We start from the raw sequence: 20128 nt of genomic DNA on the forward strand, positions 1-20128 counted from the left end.
CCTTCTTAAAAAACCTTAATCCTACACCCAACATCACCACTGCTGAAGCCCAGGCTATCCGTGATCTGAAGGCTGACCGATCCATCGTCATTCTTCCGGCGGACAAGGGTTCCATGACCGTGGTACTTGATCGTCGGGAGTATGTGGCTGAGGGACTGCGTCAGCTTTCAGACAACACCACATACAAAGTTTGCCAAGGTAACTCCATTCCCGATGTCCAGGCGGAGCTTCAAGGAATCCTCAGAACCTTAGGCCCCCTGCAAAACCTTTCACCTGACTCCATCAACCTCCTGACCCCACCGACACCCCGCACCCCAACCTTCTACCTTCTTCCTAAAATCCACAAACCCAATCATCCCGGCCGCCCCATTGTAGCTGGTTACCAAGCCCCCACAGAACGTATCTCTGCCTACGTAGATCAACACCTTCAACCCATTACATGCAGTCTCCCATCCTTCATCAAAGACACCAACCACTTCCTTGAACGCCTGGAATCCTTACCCAATCTGTTACCCCCGGAAACCATCCTTGTAACCATTGATGCCACTTCCTTATACACAAATATTCCGCACGTCCAGGGCCTCGCTGCGATGGAGCATTTCCTTTCACGCCAATCACCTGCCACCCTACCTAAAACCTCTTTCCTCATTACCTTAGCCAGCTTCATCCTGACCCACAACTTCTTCACTTTTGAAGGCCAGGCATACCAACAATTAAAGGGAACAGCCATGGGTACCAGGATGGCCCCCTCGTACGCCAACCTATTCATGGGTCGCTTAGAGGAAGCCTTCTTGGTTACCCAGGTCTGCCAACCCAAAGTTTGGTACAGATTTATTGATGACATCTTCATGATCTGGACTCACAGTGAAGAAGAACTCCAGAATTTCCTCTCCAACCTCAACTCCTTTGGTTCCATCAGATTCACCTGGTCCTACTCCAAATCCCATGCCACTTTCCTTGACGTTGACCTCCACCTGTCCAATGGCCAACTTCACACGTCCGTCCACATCAAACCCACCAACAAGCAACAGTACCTCCATTATGACAGCTGCCACCCATTCCACATCAAACGGTCCCTTCCCTACAGCCTAGGTCTTCGTGGCAAACGAATCTGCTCCAGTCCGGAATCCCTGAAACATTACACCAACAACCTGACAACAGCTTTCGCATCCCGCAACTACCCTCCCGGCCTGGTACAGAAGCAAATAACCAGAGCCACTTCCTCATCCCCTCAAACCCAGAATCCCCCACAGAAGAACCACAAAAGTGCCCCACTTGTGACAGGATACTTTCCGGGACTGGACCAGACTCTGAATGTGGCTCTCCAGCAGGGATACGACTTCCTCAAATCCTGCCCTGAAATGAGATCCATCCTTCATGAAATCCTCCCCACTCCGCCAAGAGTGTCTTTCCGCCGTCCACCTAACCTTCGTAACCTGTTAGTTCATCCCTATGAAATCCCCAAACCACCTTCCCTACCCTCTGGCTCCTATCCTTGTAACCGCCCCCGGTGCAAAACCTGTCCCATGCACTCTCCCACCACCACCTACTCCAGTCCTGTAACCCGGAAGGTGTACACGATCAAAGGCAGAGCCACGTGTGAAAGCACCCACGTGATTTACCAACTGACCTGCCTACACTGTGATGCATTCTATGTGGGAATGACCAGCAACAAACTGTCCATTCGCATGAATGGACACAGGCAGACAGTGTTTGTTGGTAATGAGGATCACCCTGTGGCTAAACATGCCTTGGTGCACAGCCAGCACATCTTGGCACAGTGTTACACCGTCCGGGTTATCTGGATACTTCCCACCAACACCAACCTATCCGAACTCCGGAGATGGGAACTTGCCCTTCAGTATATCCTCTCTTCTCGTTATCCGCCAGGCCTCAATCTCCGCTAATTTCCAGTTGCCGCCACTCATACCTCACCTGTCTCTCAACAACTTCTTTGCCTCTACTCTTCCACCTCTACTGACATCTCTGCCCAAACTCTTTGTCTTTAAATATGTCTGCTTGTGTCTGTATGTGTGGATGGATATGTGTGTGTGTGCGCGAGTGTATACCTGTCCTTTTTTCCCCCTAAGGTAAGTCTTTCCGCTCCCGGGATTGGAATGACTCCTTACCCTCTCCCTTAAAACCCACATCCTTTCGTCTTTCCCTCTCCTTCCCTCTTTCCTGATGAGGCAACAGTTTGTTGCGAAAGCTTGAATTTTGTGTGTATATTTGTGTTTGTTTGTGTGTCTATCGACCTGCCAGCGCTTTTGTTTGGTAAGTCTCATCATCTTTCTTTTTAGATATATTTTTTCCACGTGGAATGTTTCCCTCTGTTATATATATATATATATATATATATATATATATATATATATATACCATGTGATATAATGATCTGAATACCATCTTTACCCAAGTATAAGACATCTCTGATAAGATGAGCACTTTTCTTTAAGAGTCTTTTGAAAAAATATTGTTTTTAGCAAATTCTGACTAATCACAAATACGAACTGTTTTATTGAAAAAGTGTGTCTCAAAACTTAACATTATACCTTTTCTAAATTTATGCCATTTATTGTCTACATTTCAATAAAACAAGGAGAAATAAAATAAACAAAAAGAAATGGTTTACTTCAATTTGCAGACCATTCTCTCTTTCTACTGTTCTTGATTACTAACCCTGTCTGTGGTGTCACTAGTTTTAATCATCATTGTCTAATGGCACAGCTGTGAAATTTGTATCTTTGTTGTAATAAATATTTGACTATTTCTTCTGAATATTTTGTGATTTCTGAGATTGTGGTTGCCATGGGACCTGAGAAGACAGATGATTTTATCCAAATACATATCTAATTTTGCTTCAATACAGACATGAGAATGTTATAGTATCACTTGATTCCAAACATATCATCTCTCTCTCTCTCTCTCTCTCTCTCTCTCTCTCTCTCTCTCTCTGGCTGTGTAGAACCAGGTGATGCACCCTCTTTTGTTCCCTTTATACGTCACACTGAGCACTGACAACACTATAGCACTAGACACACAAGTATGGCACTGACCCCTATCTAGACTTTTACCATCTCCTGCAGAACTGAATAATATTGTGCAGTATTCATCCAATGTTAAATTCAATTCAATTCTAACTACACATGGATCCAGAAAAACTGCAATTAAAATGTGGCAGATGTTCCTAACAAGGGAAAGTATGTGGTATATATTCCTATGGCTGGCAACATGACAATTTCACTCACTACTCCCCTCCCAGCACCCCACTAGTTCCCAGCCAAGTTGGTACCACTGTTCCACATACAGCCCTTCCCTAGCACTGCACTTTAGCAGCTGTCATAAGGACTGCAATATCTCTCAGAGTGCAAGTCATGTGTAAAATTAGCAGGTAATACATAAATAAAACATCACACTCACAATTCAGTCCAATTCTTGAACTTTTGCTTGTCCTGTGCAATCTGCCGACGTCTGTGATACTATCTCCACAACAGATCTTGCCACTTATTTTTTCTCACAATAATTACATTCAATTTAACATGAATGATTTTGTTTATCAGACATTTCTGTTTGGATTAATTTTCCACCTCCTTTCATCTAAATGTTGCCATCATGTTATGAAGCTGATTAAAAGTTGGTAACATTTTCATCTGATATTCTAATACACGAACAGCGACCAAATTTCTTGTTTGTAAGCCACTTAGTGAATCATTACAGTTTCTCATTGTCAAGTAAAACATTGATCTGAATTAAGAATCAAGTACTGTTTTTTATAGGACAACATATCCACTTTTGAATGTTTCCTTTACTTAAAAAGTGGCCTTAATGTTTATGCATTGTATCCACATATGTATTTTTATTTATCCACATATGTATTTTTATTGTAAAGCTGTTACAATACATCAACAGTTTGCAAGATGAGAGAATTACATGTTATTTTCTCCTGTGTTTCACAACATTGTCAAATTTTAAGCAGAGCAAAAGACTGTTGTGGCTAGTTTGTAGTTTCTTGCATATCCCTACACTAGCACACCACACGAGACTAATTGCATGTGATTGTTCGAGCAATGTCAATACTGTATGAAGTGTTTTGGCATTACTGGGAAATCTTGAATCTGTTCAAATTCGAGTATCGTTTGGGCAGCCCTACCATTCCGAATTCTTCATAATAAATCTCCCCGTGACCTCAATATTCATCAGTAAATGAACACTTACCCCCTATATAATTGGTTAAACAATGTAAAAATGATTATCTCAGCAGCAATAGTTTAATCTGTGAACATAAGACGACCCTGTAGTTTTTGAATGATGAATTTGCGAAAAACTTCATCTTATAATCAGGTAAATATGGTATATAATGAAAGTAACTTAAAAATGGAAATCATGTGTCTGAAGGCTAGTCCTACCCCATAGAAACATTTCTGAATTGTTGAATACAGACACTCTGCAGCTATGTACTCATATCAAAGTAGTACTGTCAAATTTCCAACACTGTTATACATTGATTAACTGCGGAGACTTAATTTTTATAATATATCCCCATAAAGATCATTACATCAGTGCCAAATCATATTACCGCAGAAAAAAATGCTCATTCATATGTGCAACTCCATTCCTCTGCAGCAAACTTGGAAAGAGAGAACAACCAAGCCATAATCAAAAAACTTTATTTTACAATAAAACAAATTTTACACACGCATTGACTTGTATTCGATATCTTTTCTGCACTGGATGGTACCACTCTAGTTTTTTTTTTATAAAATTATGATTGAGAATGAAACCTGCACCACTGAAATGGTCAACTGCTTTTCCAGAATGAATTTAAATATGAAATACTGAACTTAGAGAACTGAAAGATGATGAAACAACATGATATTTAAGACTATATTTTTAAATTATACTGTTTACTTAATTTTGCTGGCACTAGCAACAGCAGGAAGTATGTTAATATCACTTTCCTCATTGAATACTGGTGTGTATCACCCATTACAAAACACAGTCAAATCTTGTGCTCTCACAATTTTTACATTTGTGCTCCAAGTACAATTTGCGGGAAGGCAAATGTTGAAGCTTTCTTAAGTACATTATAACTAAATGATGAGATCATTTACACACTATTACAAAGCAATGACAAAAAACAATTTTCATTTAAGGAATGTTTCTGATTGTAAATTTACAATACTGCAAAGCCGTAATCACAGTACTTATGCATACAGATGCACAACTAGAAAGATAGTTATACAAGAAATTATCCCCCTACCTGCAGACATGATTACTGATTTTACATATTTTATTACATATTAAAATATATTACATCTGAGTCATTTCAGCTGTGTTGTTACTGACAGTCAATGGAAAAAAAATCAAACATCTAATTGTGTTTAAGTACCTTTCTTGCCTTTTGACAAATAAGTTTACACTTTATTAGGTCTAGTTTCATCAGAGAATAAGTATGAAATACACATTTTCATCTATGAGTACAATGGGTACTTTGTGATGTGGGATACAGTCAGCTTATTTGATGTTTATGTATTTGTTTACTTGTGAACCATTAACCCTTGTTAATTATACACAATACACAAGTTTCAATTTTACTATCTACAGAACTTCGTTATATGAAACTGATCCATAAAAGGCCTGAATATTTAAAATCTTTCATATAATGTTCAGAAACTGCAAGTTTCTTTAGGCAATATTAGAGAGAAAATGAAAATGTAATGAACATCAACTTACATTTTAATTCAACAATGATGAACTGATTAGTAAAACAAGATGTCGTGGAAGAATTTGGTATTCAATTGCACAGTGTTGACATTCCTCCATTTCCTGCCAGACTATACAACTTTTTTAAAGCAACGGAGTTATACCACCGAAGCAATTTGTCTCTCATGGACATGTGGGAGCTTTCCTATAAAAGTAGTTGTGTAAGCTATGCAATAAGAGGATTTATCAACAGCATCCTAGAATATCTGTTCCTTTCAGTATGCTCTGGCAAGTGAGTAACAAGTCTAGTTTTATTGATACAAGTGTTTTAGTATGAGTTTTCTTAATACTTGTTAATCAGTTCAAAATGATCTGTTATACAGGTAATCTGCACACCTAATGTTTTCATCAGATAATCATTAGATATCAAGTTAATGTCCGACTGTCTTTAAGAACATGAAGGCCACACATTGGATGCAGAATGTCTCAGCAGCTGGAAAGAACACCCTGTTTTTTTCTAATATGTACAGTGGAACACTGTGTAAAGTTGGGACACAAACAAACTGCACTGAAAACTGAAAGCACCAATATGACTGTACTGTATACTACACACACAGAAACAACACACAAAGTTTCTTGTAATATATTAAAAGAGTCAGAATGACAGTGTATCTATTACACTTTTACTGGTTGAATAGACCTAGAAGGCCCACAGTTCCTACTGGTACTACGTAAGTAATTCAGATGAATGGGTGACATTGCACAGACTCTCAAGGTGACATTTTTTCCTTCTTCAATCAATTTTATTGATAAAAGAAATGAAATGTGTTACATCCATATTCATTCTCTCTCTCTCTCTCTCTCTCACACACACACACACACACACACACACACACACACACACACACACACACACACACACACACACACACACACACACAACCTCACCTCACCTACCCACCCACCCACCCGCACCAAACACAGCTACAATGAAAGACATCTGCAGTTACACAGACTTCACAACTCTGAGATCAACTAACTTAGCTGCTTATATGTATTCCACTATTCACCACTGTTACAGCTTCAGTCTCCTAAAAGTTTCACACAAGTATTGGAACCTGATAGAAACAAACCTGGTATTACTCTGAAGAGAGTAACCAAATATGTAAACAAAATTACTTTTGTGTGGCAACAACAGACATATGATACGACTGTCAGTGGCATTAAAGTCATCAAATATTTAAGAAGTATCCCAAAAAGTTACAAAACTATCTCTCAGTAAGCCTAATAGAGTCCTTAGGTAATTAAAAACAGATCATACTGGTTGCATAGTATCAGGTAAATATTTGTGTACTCTTTGTTCTTAGTGGATTGAGTAGGGTGGAGAATAGAGAAAGTATAATTTTTTTTGGCGTCTGCTTGTTCTAAACAGAAAACTGGATTAAAATGATTTATCTCCTGAAGTGAAAAGTAGGGCTGCAGTGGGCAGGGGATTTCTAGAATGGGGGAGTCACATTTCAAGGAGGTGGAGAGGGTCAATAGCGCACCTTTGAAAAATATTGCACATTTGTAGAAGGTTTTTACTGTGCTCTTTGTCAGCTAGTCTTTGTAGTCACGACAGGAAGCTGCTGAGGCCTTCTCGTTGGGATGCCAGAGGACGGTGTGTGGCTATGAACTGGGAGCTGGGCAGAGTTTGACTGCACTGTGGCAGCTGTCCCACGCTTCGGTAACCTTGCGACGGTAGGTGAAGGTGCTGGCAGCCGGGTCGCAGTCGAAGCTCTCCGTAGCCACACTTCACTCGAACTGTGAATATAATTAAATTTCAACACTGGTTCCTCTGAACATTTTTCCATTACATGCAAAAACACTTATGCAATAAAAGTTCTTACAGGTCATTTTATTAGGTCAACTATTCCATACAGTCGGTAAAATCTAATTTTACATGTCTCACTATCATTTGCTGACTGACTGAAAATGGAGAAGATTTTACTTATCTCCTGTTAAAGCGTTCATTAGAGACCCAGCACAATACAAAATTACAGAGAACTGAAGAAGAAACCTGTTACTACCCACTGTGATGGAAGTGGTCTTTCACTAAATTCGAAGAATGTACCTGTATATTCCTCTTGTAAATCAAGTATAATAGTACATTTTTCAATTTTGTCCTACATAATTAACAGTAAATTTGTTACCAGCAGGTTTCAACAACATCCAAGTATTAAGAACAAGCTTTATAAACTCAAATGAGAATCTCTGGAGATTAGACGTTCTTTTTACGAAACACTTTCAAAAATTTTGGAGAATTGACATTTGAAGTTGACTGTGGAAAATTCTACTGCAGCCAACATACATTTTGTGTAAGCACTATGAAAGTAACAGATATTACGGCCTGTTCAGAGGCATATAGACAGTCTTTTTTCCCTTGCTCTATTTATGAGTGGAACGGGGAAGGAAATGACTAGCAGCGCTACAAGGTCCCCTGCCAGGCACCATACTGTGGATGAGGGGTGGGGGTTGTACATTGATGTAGACAACTACATTTATTGTAATAACAAAAATGTGCATTTGTCTACTACTGGAAGATCAGCACTTTACTAATCATGATGATATTAAATATGGAAGCCCTTTTATTTCTTTGGCCCTTGATCTGACTTAACCAGTTTATAGTGGATGCTAGAGTCCAGTCTGGACTCTGAACCACAGCACAACATGATGTTTATGACATATTGCCACACATCAGTAAGTGACAAATTCTAGTGTCAAATGAAGACTGAATCCCACGTCTTTGAATCTGCAGACCGTCAGTTGCCCAATTAGTCAAGAAGCCACCTCGAAATACAAGGTTATTATAAATGATTGATTTCAAAAATTCACTGCAGCTACATTAACAAACATATTGTCACAAAACTCAACATTCAAACTGAAAAACTCAAAGTTTTGTACTGTTGCAGCTGCACATCAGATTCCTGCCACAAGAGCACTGCAGGGCAGAGTTAGACAAGATGGTGACAGGCACGAAGAAAGCGATGTGCTTGAAATAAATTTACATCAGTCTGCTGTAGCATTACAATGACACGTCAAAATTTCCACCAACTGCCAATTCCATTGAATATGCTGTGCATGTGGGAAGACATATATAGTATTGACATCTGTAGGATCAGTAGGGGAAGTGGGGTTGCACACGGGGAGCACTTCTAATACCGAAAGAGGTGAGAGTTTTTCTATGTGTGTGCAATGTCCTGTATCCATAAGTCAAACAGTATTGCAACAGAAAATCTGTGAAATCACTTCAATTATTTATAATAACCTCATACACTGCACACAAAAACTGTGTTGCAGAAGTTTGAAATTTGGCTCAAAAATATCTAAGACATCCTCCTGTAATGACGCTAAAATATGGCACCCTTCATCATCACCACCATTATCATCATCCTCCAGCTCAGCAAGGATTTGAACAGTTTGTTGACGACACTTGCAAATAAAATGTCTGAGCCTAGAGTCTCCCATGAGGTGAGAGTTGGGGAATGATTTTACACTGGCATTAAATTTCACCACAATTCTGCACAACACCACAGTGGATATGTCACAAGATGCAAAGCTCCTGATCTCCCCCTCCCATCCCCACTCCATCACTGACACCTCTCCCCTTCTCCTGACAGACGAGGTCAGAAGCACAGTGTCCGACATTGAAATCACACAGTTTTTTATGGGTGGCCGAGGAAAACATTCAGACACACAACTGCTTAGAATCAACACAGAAAAGTCTCAGGATGTGGTGCAAAAATGCACCAATAAAGCTACCCCTTCCTTTAGGACACAGATTTCCACACACTTCATTGTTGGAAACAGTTTACAATGTGTTGAAACACAGGACAATGCTTTTGATAATCTATGAAATTGCTGAAACTCCCTCGAAGTTTCAACCCTTCTCAGAGGAAATCTTGGGCCAGCAAACACATGGAACGTGATCGGGCCTCTTTGGAGTGTAGCGCAACTCCAATTTCTGCTCTGGTATACAGAGTGGACCCACTATGTAGAATTCAAAACCATTTGACAGAATCTGAACATGATCCAAAGCATCAAAGGTGTACAGTTATTCACCCTCTTGTGGCATGATCACTGGGGAGCAAAGGAGGGCAGTCATTGATATGTGTAAGAATAAAATGGCAACGGATCCTTCTAGGAATTCCAAGTTCAGCAACAGTCTCAGTGCCACCTACACAAATTTGTCAAGCATTTTAATAATATATCTGTCCGATTCCTAGGTAGGTGCCTGTAGGCAGGCAATCCCTTCGACAACCCTAAGATAACCCAAGTGTGAAAACAGGTGTTTGAGCAGCCAACTGCTGTTGTAGGTGGGGGGGAAGAGGTGGGGGGGAAGATGTGGGGGGGAAGAGGTGGGGGGGGAAGAGGTGGGGGGGGGAAGAGGTGGGGGGGGAAGAGGTGGGGGGGAAGAGGTGGGGGGAAAGAGGTGGGGGGAAAGAGGTGGGGGGAAAGAGGTGGGGGGGAAAGAGGTGGGGGGGAGGAAGAGGTGGGGGGGGAGGAAGAGGTGGGGGGGGAGGAAGAGGTGGGGGGGAGGAAGAGGTGGGGGGGGAGGAAGAGGTGGGGGGGAGGAAAAGGTGGGGGGGAGGAAGAGGTGGGGGGGAGGAAGAGGTGGGGGGGAGGAAGAGGTGGGGGGGAGGAAGAGGTGGGGGGAAGAGGTGGGGGGGAAGAGGTGGGGGGGAAGAGGTGGGGGGGAAGAGGTGGGGGGAAGAGGTGGGGGGGAAGAGGTGTGGGGGAAGAGGTGGGGGGGGAAGAGGTGGGGGGAAGAGGTGGGGGGAAGAGGTGGGGGGGAAGAGGTGGGGGGGAAGAGGTGGGGGGGAAGAGGTGGGGGGGAAGAGGTGGGGGGGAAGAGGTGGGGGGGAAGAGGTGGGGGGGAAGAGGTGGGGGGGAAGAGGTGGGGGGGAAGAGGTGGGGGGGAAGAGGTGGGGGGGAAGAGGTGGGGGGGAAGAGGTGGGGGGGGAAGAGGTGGGGGGGGGGAAGAGGTGGGGGGGAAGAGGTGGGGGGGTGGAAGAGGTGGGGGGGAAGAGGTGGGGGGGAAGAGGTGGGGGGGAAGAGGTGGGGGGGAAGAGGTGGGGGGGAAGAGGTGGGGGGGAAGAGGTGGGGGGGAAGAGGTGGGGGGGAAGAGGTGGGGGGGAAGAGGTGGGGGGAAGAGGTGGGGGGGAAGAGGTGGGGGGGAAGAGGTGGGGGGAAGAGGTGGGGGGGAAGAGGTGGGGGGGAAGAGGTGGGGGGGAAGAGGTGGGGGGGAAGAGGTGGGGGGGAAGAGGTGGGGGGGGAAGAGGTGGGGGGAAGAGGTGGGGGGAAGAGGTGGGGGGAAGAGGTGGGGGGAAGAGGTGGGGGGGAAGAGGTGGGGGGGAAGAGGTGGGGGGGGGAAGAGGTGGGGGGGAAGAGGTGGGGGGAAGAGGTGGGGGGAAGAGGTGGGGGGGAAGAGGTGGGGGGGAAGAGGTGGGGGGGAAGAGGTGGGGGGGAAGAGGTGGGGGGGAAGAGGTGGGGGGGGGAAGAGGTGGGGGGGGAAGAGGTGGGGGGGGGGAAGAGGTGGGGGGGAAGAGGTGAGGGGGAAGAGGTGAGGGGGAAGAGGTGAGGGGGAAGAGGTGAGTGAGGGAGGGAGGGAGGGAGGGCGGGAGGGAGGGAGGGAGGGAGGGAGGGAGGGAGGGAGAGAAGAGGTAGGGATGGAGAAGGGAGAGATGTTAATGGAAGGTGTGAAAAACTTCCCATTGCGTGACTTGTCTATGGTGGCACTGAGCAGAATTGGGTTGAAATTTGGTGCCAATGTGGTGACGCATTGCTGTCCAAATCACCAAGCCTAAAGGATGTCACAGGAGCCACACTTTTGCACCATTATAGAGAAAGTTTGTAGGTGTCTTTGCACCAGATGTCACACTTCTACATTAAAATGGGGTAAAATGACAGGGTTTCAAAACACAGACCATTTCACTTTTTTAGACAGTGTAGTTATTGTTCAAGTGGCTCTGAGCACTATGGAACTTAACATCTGAGGTCATCAGTCCCCTAGAACTTAGAACTACTTAAACCTAACTACCCTAAGGACATCACACACCCGAGGCAGGATTCGAGCTTGTGATGTAGCGGTCGCGCGGTTCCAGACTGTAACGCCTAGAACCGCTCGGCCACCCTGGCCGGTGTAGTTATTGTAACAATGATACACTAGTATTGGTAATTGGAAAATAGTTTTGTCTGATTGGAAGTACAATTTTTACCCCAATCTAGGTTTATCACCTTCATATATATTATCTTTCATATCCCTTATACTAAAAAAAAAAAAAAAAAAAAAAAATGTCTTCTTTCAAAAAAGTCTAAGTGTCTGAAGACTTGAGGTTTTTAAGCATACATTAACATGAGATGTGACTCTACTGTACAACACATTGTTAAGGCACCATTCCCAGGCAATTTTACTTAAGTTCACATAGCACACAGAAAATATTTACAGCAGTCTTCGATTGCTACTCTTTGCAGTTAAGGCAACTAAGTTTGCTGAAGTACAGCTGCTATACAACAGAGAAAGCATATTAAAGTATTATTTATGACAATAGGTTAAGCAATAGATTAAGACATGCATGTTATACTGTGCCATAAAGCCACCAATCAGAGCAATTTTACATACAAGAAAGATAAATGAGATGATGCAACTTCCTAATTACTGTCAATGTAATGTTAATATCTTCAGAAACATTTTGAAACACTATTTGCTATCAAAAAATTTCTCATATAGTAATTATCACCATTTATTCCGACTGCAGCAAGTCAGTAACAGTCACCATACACTGTCCTATTAGTTTCGAGAAATTGCAGTTCAGATGGAGCATAAATGTACCAAAGATTTCCAAGTTAAGAAGAGGTATTTTGGTGAGGTCATATAGCATCATTTTTCAAAATTAAATTTGAAGAGCTACAGAAATGTTGGAAACTCTAGAGAAAAATGTAGGCCCACAGCATTTTTTTAGTACCTATTATAAGGATATTTAATACATTTTAATTTCCTGGGAAACGTGAAACCATAGGGGGGGGGGGGGGGAAGAGAGAGAGAGAGGGGGGGGGGGGGGGAGGGAGGGGCGTGCGCTCTTCAACATTGTTTAACAGCCTCTGGTGTTGATTCCAATGCTTCTATTCATTCCCAAAACACAGCAAGACACCCCAAATTACAACCAAATCAACAGCCTGCTACTTTGCTCTTATGACCAATCTTGTCACTAGTTTGAAGGATACCATGGAGAATACAAAAAATATGTACAATCAGATAAGCACAGCAACACATGCAAGCAAGGTGAAATATCAAACACAACAAGCTATTGAGATTACAGAATCCATATAATTTCACATCAAATAGCTTTAGAACAATTCAAATGCAGACAAGCAGTACTGCAAATGAAGTATTAAAATTACGTTTTCTCCCTAGATAAATTTCAGTCATCAGTTGCAAATAAAATTTATCTGTACCAGTTTCAATAAATTATTCATCTACACAAGTTTAGTTTAGAAGACAGTGAACATCATCTTCATAAAAGGATAATGCTATGGTATGTTCAGAAAGTTATGTATTTGGACTGCTATTGCTAGCACAACAGATACATTGATGTGATTCAGTTATTGTAAACAGTGTTTAAAATAATCATGTTATATACATGAACATACCATGGCATTATCTTTCTATGAAGAAGATATTGACTGACAGGTAAAGTGAGCTTCTGAAGATGACTAATTTGTCGAACCTGGTAAAGATAATACGACTGATTTGCAACTGATGACAAATTTATCCTGAAAAAATAATACTACAGTTGCTGAATACTAGATCCATAAATAAAATATTAAAGTTACTTTGGTCCCAAAGCTTCTTCAAAAGTGAGCCCTGGATAAAATTAACTTCTGTCCCACAAATTTAACCCCATCACTCACACTTGTGGATTGTACAGAGTTTCTTACCTTATGGTTATTTACTGTACCATACTGGCATTTTATGACACAAAATAGCACATTCTGAAACAGTGAAGTGTGTTTCACCCAGAGGCTGATATAATTAAACCTGCTTCAGCCACCAATTCAGTAACCAACAAATCGGTTTATGGAGAATGTAACAGTGTTTACGTTCACATACACATTTCCTTACTGTCAGTTTTACTGAAATTTAAATTACATTCCTGAGCATTAAAACGAATTTTTTCATTATTTTGTAATTATATTATGGGGAATGTTACCTTTTTAAAATTTTGGAAATTACAATAGGTACTATGAGAAATCAACAGTACGACCCACAGAAATGTCTGGTTTCTGGAATATCATTTTCACCAAAATAAAAGTAAATTGCCAGCCATTTAGTATTTTTTATTTTAGTAAAATTGAAAAAATTACAGAAATTGTGCAGCTGACAACTGATTTTTATTTTAGTTACAAGATTACATACCACAGCTGCTGAACAGCTATCAACAACATCAATCCTGTGATGCATTAGTTGCAAGTAGCCTGTGACAAAAGTGTTACCCGTACAAGGTTTTCCACTCCATGCTGTGGTGACACAGCAACCAGTATGCAGAATGGGGAGGAAACCATCTTGGTTGTGATGCTGAAATTACCATTTATTTAGTCACCAATGACACCTAGTTTAAAGCATCTTCAGATTGGCCAATAAATGTTGATAAGCAACTTGTGGATGTTGCTGATAAAACAACCGCAAAAATGAATTCACCTCATGTACAAGAAAAATAGTTGAGACGAATAATGCTGTCATGTAATGCTTAAATACGTCATGGGAACATGCATTTGCCTCTATTTTTCTTGCACATTATAAGGGCAATTTATTTTTGTGGGTGTTTTATCATTGATATCCACAAAATGCTTATGAACATTTATCAACCAACCTGAAGATTCCTTGAACTAGGTGTAACATGCATTGTGGGAAACTGAATAAATAAAATATCGACACGACAACGAGACTGCTTTCTTCTCCTCATTACCCACTGAAGCATTATCCTTTCAAAATTTCCAATCAAAATTTATGAAGGAATATTTGACATTGATAGATGGATCACTTTATCAGCCACGTCGACAAATTGTGTGTCACACTAATAAACATTTTGGCCTGGTCACCCCATGTGTCATCTGTCTTTTGTTGAGATACATCATGTCAGACAGAGCTCTCGGTATATATGGGTGTTTGCAAACAGAGAAATAACCTATGAGGGAGCAAACAGAAATAACCAATGAGGGATAGTTCTGTCAAACTTTGAACAATAATGAATAAGAATAATACATTTTGCATCCTAGTAAACACCTGCCTTAATTTCTCCAGCAGATGATTTTCTTTTGGATGGGTTTCACTGTTAGTAAACTTTAAAGGTGACAATGTTATATCTCAATTATTTGTAATATCTACTACTCCAGTTTCAGTCTTTAGTCATTACCAAGTGAAAGACAATGAAAATTTGATTTTAAATTTTGATGTGCTAAAGCATGAAATTTTAATTGTATTCCACTCGTATTTTTGAGTAATACAATAAAAATTTCATGCTTTAGCACATCAAAATTTAAAATAAAGTTTTCATTGTCTGCCTCCACGAATGGCTTCAATTATTGTTTTTGGCTTGAAATAGTGCATTCATGTTTCACCCCCAGGAACAAAAGCACAAAATCATATTTGAATAGTCCTAACATTTACTCTGAATCAATCAAAAGCACTAGTAGCACTCATTTTCAATCACCACAACCGGTTTTGGACACTAAGGCCATTTTCAAGCAGTTATGAGCCTAGTGTCTTTGAAGCATATACACTGACCGTGTACTACCACGATGCTAGGTTCATAGCTACTAAAGATAGTCTTGGTGGAAGAAACCAGTTTTGGCAACTGAGAATGGAAGTGCTACTGGTGCTGTTTATTGATTCTGAATAATTACAACAGTTGTGGACCCTGCACCATTAAGTTCAGCATTCTGGGCAAGAAATTAAGATTAACATTACTTAGAAATTCATTTTTAAATTTTGATTTGGTCAGGATCCCACAAAGGTGGTACATATCTTGCACAATGCTACCTATAAAATGCACCTCTGCTACTTCTGATATGCTTTATGGTTAGTCTTAACATTTACAATTTTATCATTGTGTATTCTTTAGATTTAAAAGTTTGACAAATCAGTTTATCATGAACCATCCCAACAGAGTTCACCTGACAACAGTACGAATTTCTGGTTAATCTGTATGAATGGAAAAGAAATCACATGCGCACACACAGAACTACTTTCAGAAGCCACATAAAGAAGGAAGTTCTACACATCAAACCCACATTACACTTACGTTATCTGGCAACAATACCAAAATCATACACAAAAAACTGATAGCAACACAATGTCTAAATCTGCGGAAAAAATTCTTTTGTCTGGCACATGTAACTTCCAGTTCAAGAACAACAAACTTAACTCATGTAATGAAGTAGGCAGCCAGCTACTCACCACATAGAGGTGTTGAGTGGTATACAGACACATTCGATGTGCATGTATTCTGCCACTCACCACCACATGTGTGGAGTCTACACAGTTTATATTTTTAATCAATCCCTGACTTTCTTCTGTTTAATGTCTGTAACTTGTGGCCTCTTCATGTCACAGCACAACAGGATTGAGCACATTACACTAAAAAGACTGCACTGATTTCTTGACAACTATAATGTATTCAGAACAAACTAGTGATAGATGTTAATATGAAATCTGGTATTCTCAATCACGTATTAGTTTCTCTTGTGAAATATTTAAAGTGACTGTTTTCCTCTTATCACGTCAGCTCAAACCACAAATATTTAGCCATCTATATTTTGTCATTTACTGAGGTACGTGTGATACGAGATTCAGCAAGTGTCGACAACTCCTTGCATTCTTTTCTACGAATTTTTTACTTGTTTGCCTGCACACAACTACAATCTGCAATATGGTACTGCATGACAATAGGTATTATGGTAACAAACAATGATCAGAAAGTCTTAACTGAACTCAGTGTTTCTATGAAGAATTAATTTATACCACTGGAAAATCTATGTAACAACAACAACATATACTTGCCTTTCATGTAGTTCAAACTAATTGTTTTTAAATGAACAAACTTTTTCACTTCATGAAAGACATTTACTGCATTTTACTACAGATTTTAATCTTGTGCCACACAAATATAAATAAAATACCCAATATCTGTCATTCATCCTTTCTCATTTCATTAAACAAAAGCACTAAGTTTTATTGTGCTGAGACATGAAGTAGTAATGATTACTGGAAGTCCCAGACAGAATATACCACCACTCACCTTTAAGATTAAGTGCTGAGTGATAGAAACACAAATTGCCTCTAGTTTAAGTGAAAGTAGATGGTGGACTATATAAGGTAGTTGTGCGCTACAAGATTATGAGTGGCCACGAGTGAGAGTGATTACAAAACACAAACAACAAAGCAGGGACAGCACACTTCACACAGAGCCAAAATGGTATGAAAGAACTTTCACAGGTCAAGAAAGTTAAAAAAATATTGGTTTCTCTCAAATCAGCAAGAAATCTGAATTACAAAATTTAACATTACACTGTACTTACTCCATAAGACTAACCACAGCAGCATGAAAAAAGACGGTACTGTGGTTTAAACACCATTTACCTATTTATGTTATTTAGAATGGGACAACTGAACATTGTAAGCTAATTCTCTAAATTAGAGAATCAAATCGCTCAAACTTTAAAAATCTGCTCTTAAAAATTTGTTGTTTAGTGTCAAAAGATACTTCTGATAAACTTATCAATGTTGAAATTAACAAAAAATAGCTAACTGAAAATGTGCAGTAGAAGAAACTTCAGACATAAATAGTTAATTAATTCCCATACTACTATTTCTGAATAATGTTAGCAACTAAATTACAGATGTGCTTTTCTGGAAGAACTTACGTTATAATTTTTCCAACAATCTATGCAAATGACCAGTGTTAGAATGGAATGAATGATTCTGAGCAGAAAATTAATTAATGAATAAAAATGTGAGGGAGAATGGTGAGCTGTCAGAGTAGAAAAGATTCCTAGATGATGAATAAAACAGAAGATAATATTAAAATACCACAATCTGGAAGTGCAGTGTTTGTGAAGCTTTAGAATAGGAAACAGTTTTAACAGTCCTTAAACATCTTTAAAGAATGGGTAAACTTTAATGATTTATCCCACTAATCATATTCAAGTTTAGTTTTGTACATTAGAGTGTTTTACATAACAAATTTCCACGCATTAAGGCACTTACTGTCTGCATGCAATGAGTACAGATTAAACTAGCACTTTAAACGCAGCTTTCTATATTTCGTGCACACAGTGTGGCAGCCTTATGATGAACTACATATCTGGTGTTAAGAAGAGGTTTGCATTTTGTGATCAACTATTCTAATTTCTTGCATAAAGATGCTGATTGAATGTGTGTATGCTTGCATTTTTATTGTTTAATAACTAATTTTCCTGTAAGTTTTCAAGTAGTTAACAAGGAAAGCCTCAATGTGTGATACTCACTCAATATCAAAATGCCATGATATGCATGCAACACCCCATTTTTCTCATAACTTGCAAATAGAGGCACTTTTAAAAAATACTATATTTTATATGTCTTACTTTTCACAATATTAACTATTAAAAATATATATGATACTACAATATCTTTTGTGACAGGCACAATGAATGACAATGCATTAAATGCAGCAGGCACAGTAAGTTGACTGCCATCATTAAAATAATACCGCAAGTTAGGTCAACATGGGACACACACACTACCTTTCCAATCCGGAAGCTGGTGGCAGCAATAACAGAAAATGAAAAATGTTTCAGATTTCTTTCCCTAATGAGTGAATGAAACACAGACACACACACACACACACACACACACACACACACACACACACACACACACACACACACCTCAGACAAAATTAGTCACTATTCTCTCACAAGTGAAGTAAATGTTAATTTGTCAACTTAAAGAAAATTTTGTGGACTTTACTAATATCTTTGGAAAAATGCTTTTTTTCTCCCAAGTAAATTTAAACACCTTCAAATCTTACCTGACCAATGGCCCATTTGCAGAGTCTGATGGGAGGGACTGCAGCAACGAAGGCCCAGCAGAGACTGGTCTCAACTGTAAACAATGTGTTTGCTTAAGCACATACATGTCTTATGAGTAGGGCTCTTTATAAATAAGTTTATGCACTTTAAGGACTATTAAGGAAATTCAGGTGCTGTACTAGGATGGTGAAAGGTGATATTCATGGTCTGAGACCAACAGAGGAGTTCAACAAGGCAGTGCATTGTCCCCACTACTGCTCATCAGTGTTACAGATGATATAATACAGAAAATCACAGAAGGTTTTTGTGAACTTAATGCAACTGACTTTGCAGAGGATTCCATGATAAAGGGTGGAACAGTAGTAGTTCAGACCAGACTCAACTTGTGGAAATCCTAGTTCCAGCAATACAGCCTCCACATCAGTGACACCAAGAGGCAGTTAGCCAAGATAGGCATGCTGCAAGTGTTGAATTACGAGACCACCAGGCAGAGCAGTAGTGTTCAACCTGGTCCCTACTGCCCATGAGTGGGCTTTCCAAATTTTATGGTGGATGGTAGGCAGTAGGGGTTTCAGAAACTTTTTCATTAGGTTTTCATACAAATTTTGACAAATTATTTGATATGGAATTGTTGTTATGGGCTATAGTTTGCTGTAAGTCTACTTCATAAATTTATAAATTAAAGTTACTTCCCTACTTTACACATCAGTACTGAGGAAACAGTGAACAGTTAGAAAATTTTGCTGCTAACAGTCACACAAAAGTGTTTGGTTGGTAAAAGAGGTAGACCACCCCTGAGCTAGAGTACTTTGTACCTCAGAAATAACATCCCCTTGAATAATTTGATTAGACAGATCAACAGACTCCAAGTGGGTTTTGAATTGTACCAACAAGTGAGACCATTTTATGGAACAACATTACTCCAGAACAAGCAAAAAACAGTGATGTACAACAGCTACTTCAAACCATTACTGACCTGTGTGCTATTGAAGCATGTGCCTCCACAAAAAGAATCATAGGGATTGCAGTTGTCAGAAATTAAATTCCTTAGTCATTCCTTAGTCCACCATCCAGAAGACTAAGCTGGATAAGTTAAGGAATAAATAAATGAGGAAGAAAGCCAGAAGATGGCCCTCTCAGACTGAATCAGCACTTCCACACTGCAATGGTGTAATGAGATTGGAGCCCACAAGAATGGCCCAAATTTGGTACAATATGAAGGAAAACGTTCTGTAGGAACAGCCAGGAACCATTTCCAAAATTTTGTCTACTGTGTGTTTAGCACTCTCATTAATTCAAGAAAGAGTTTCACTCT

General features: G+C 40.1%; 1 protein-coding gene across 6 annotated transcripts in view; it reads right to left on the minus strand.

The window, feature by feature from the left end:
* Nucleotides 1-4650: 4650 nt before the first annotated feature.
* The window catches only part of LOC126250148 (uncharacterized), a 637275-nt gene continuing 621797 nt past the window's right edge, over nucleotides 4651-20128 (minus strand). For 5 of the 6 annotated variants that reach the window (XM_049951536.1, XM_049951540.1, XM_049951537.1 and 2 more), the window contains 2 exons: nucleotides 18813-18886; nucleotides 4651-7506 (listed from right to left, as the gene is read on the minus strand). In XM_049951536.1, the coding sequence (XP_049807493.1) occupies nucleotides 7299-7506; nucleotides 18813-18886 (282 nt within the window). In that variant the 3' untranslated portion in view covers nucleotides 4651-7298. Of the gene's footprint in view, nucleotides 7507-18525; nucleotides 18542-18812; nucleotides 18887-20128 lie in introns of all 6 variants that reach the window. The other variant, XM_049951539.1, reaches the window with a different exon arrangement.

The sequence above is a fragment of the Schistocerca nitens genome, chromosome 1 (genome assembly GCF_023898315.1).
Source record: "Schistocerca nitens isolate TAMUIC-IGC-003100 chromosome 1, iqSchNite1.1, whole genome shotgun sequence".
Taxonomy (NCBI): Eukaryota; Metazoa; Arthropoda; class Insecta; order Orthoptera; family Acrididae; genus Schistocerca; species Schistocerca nitens.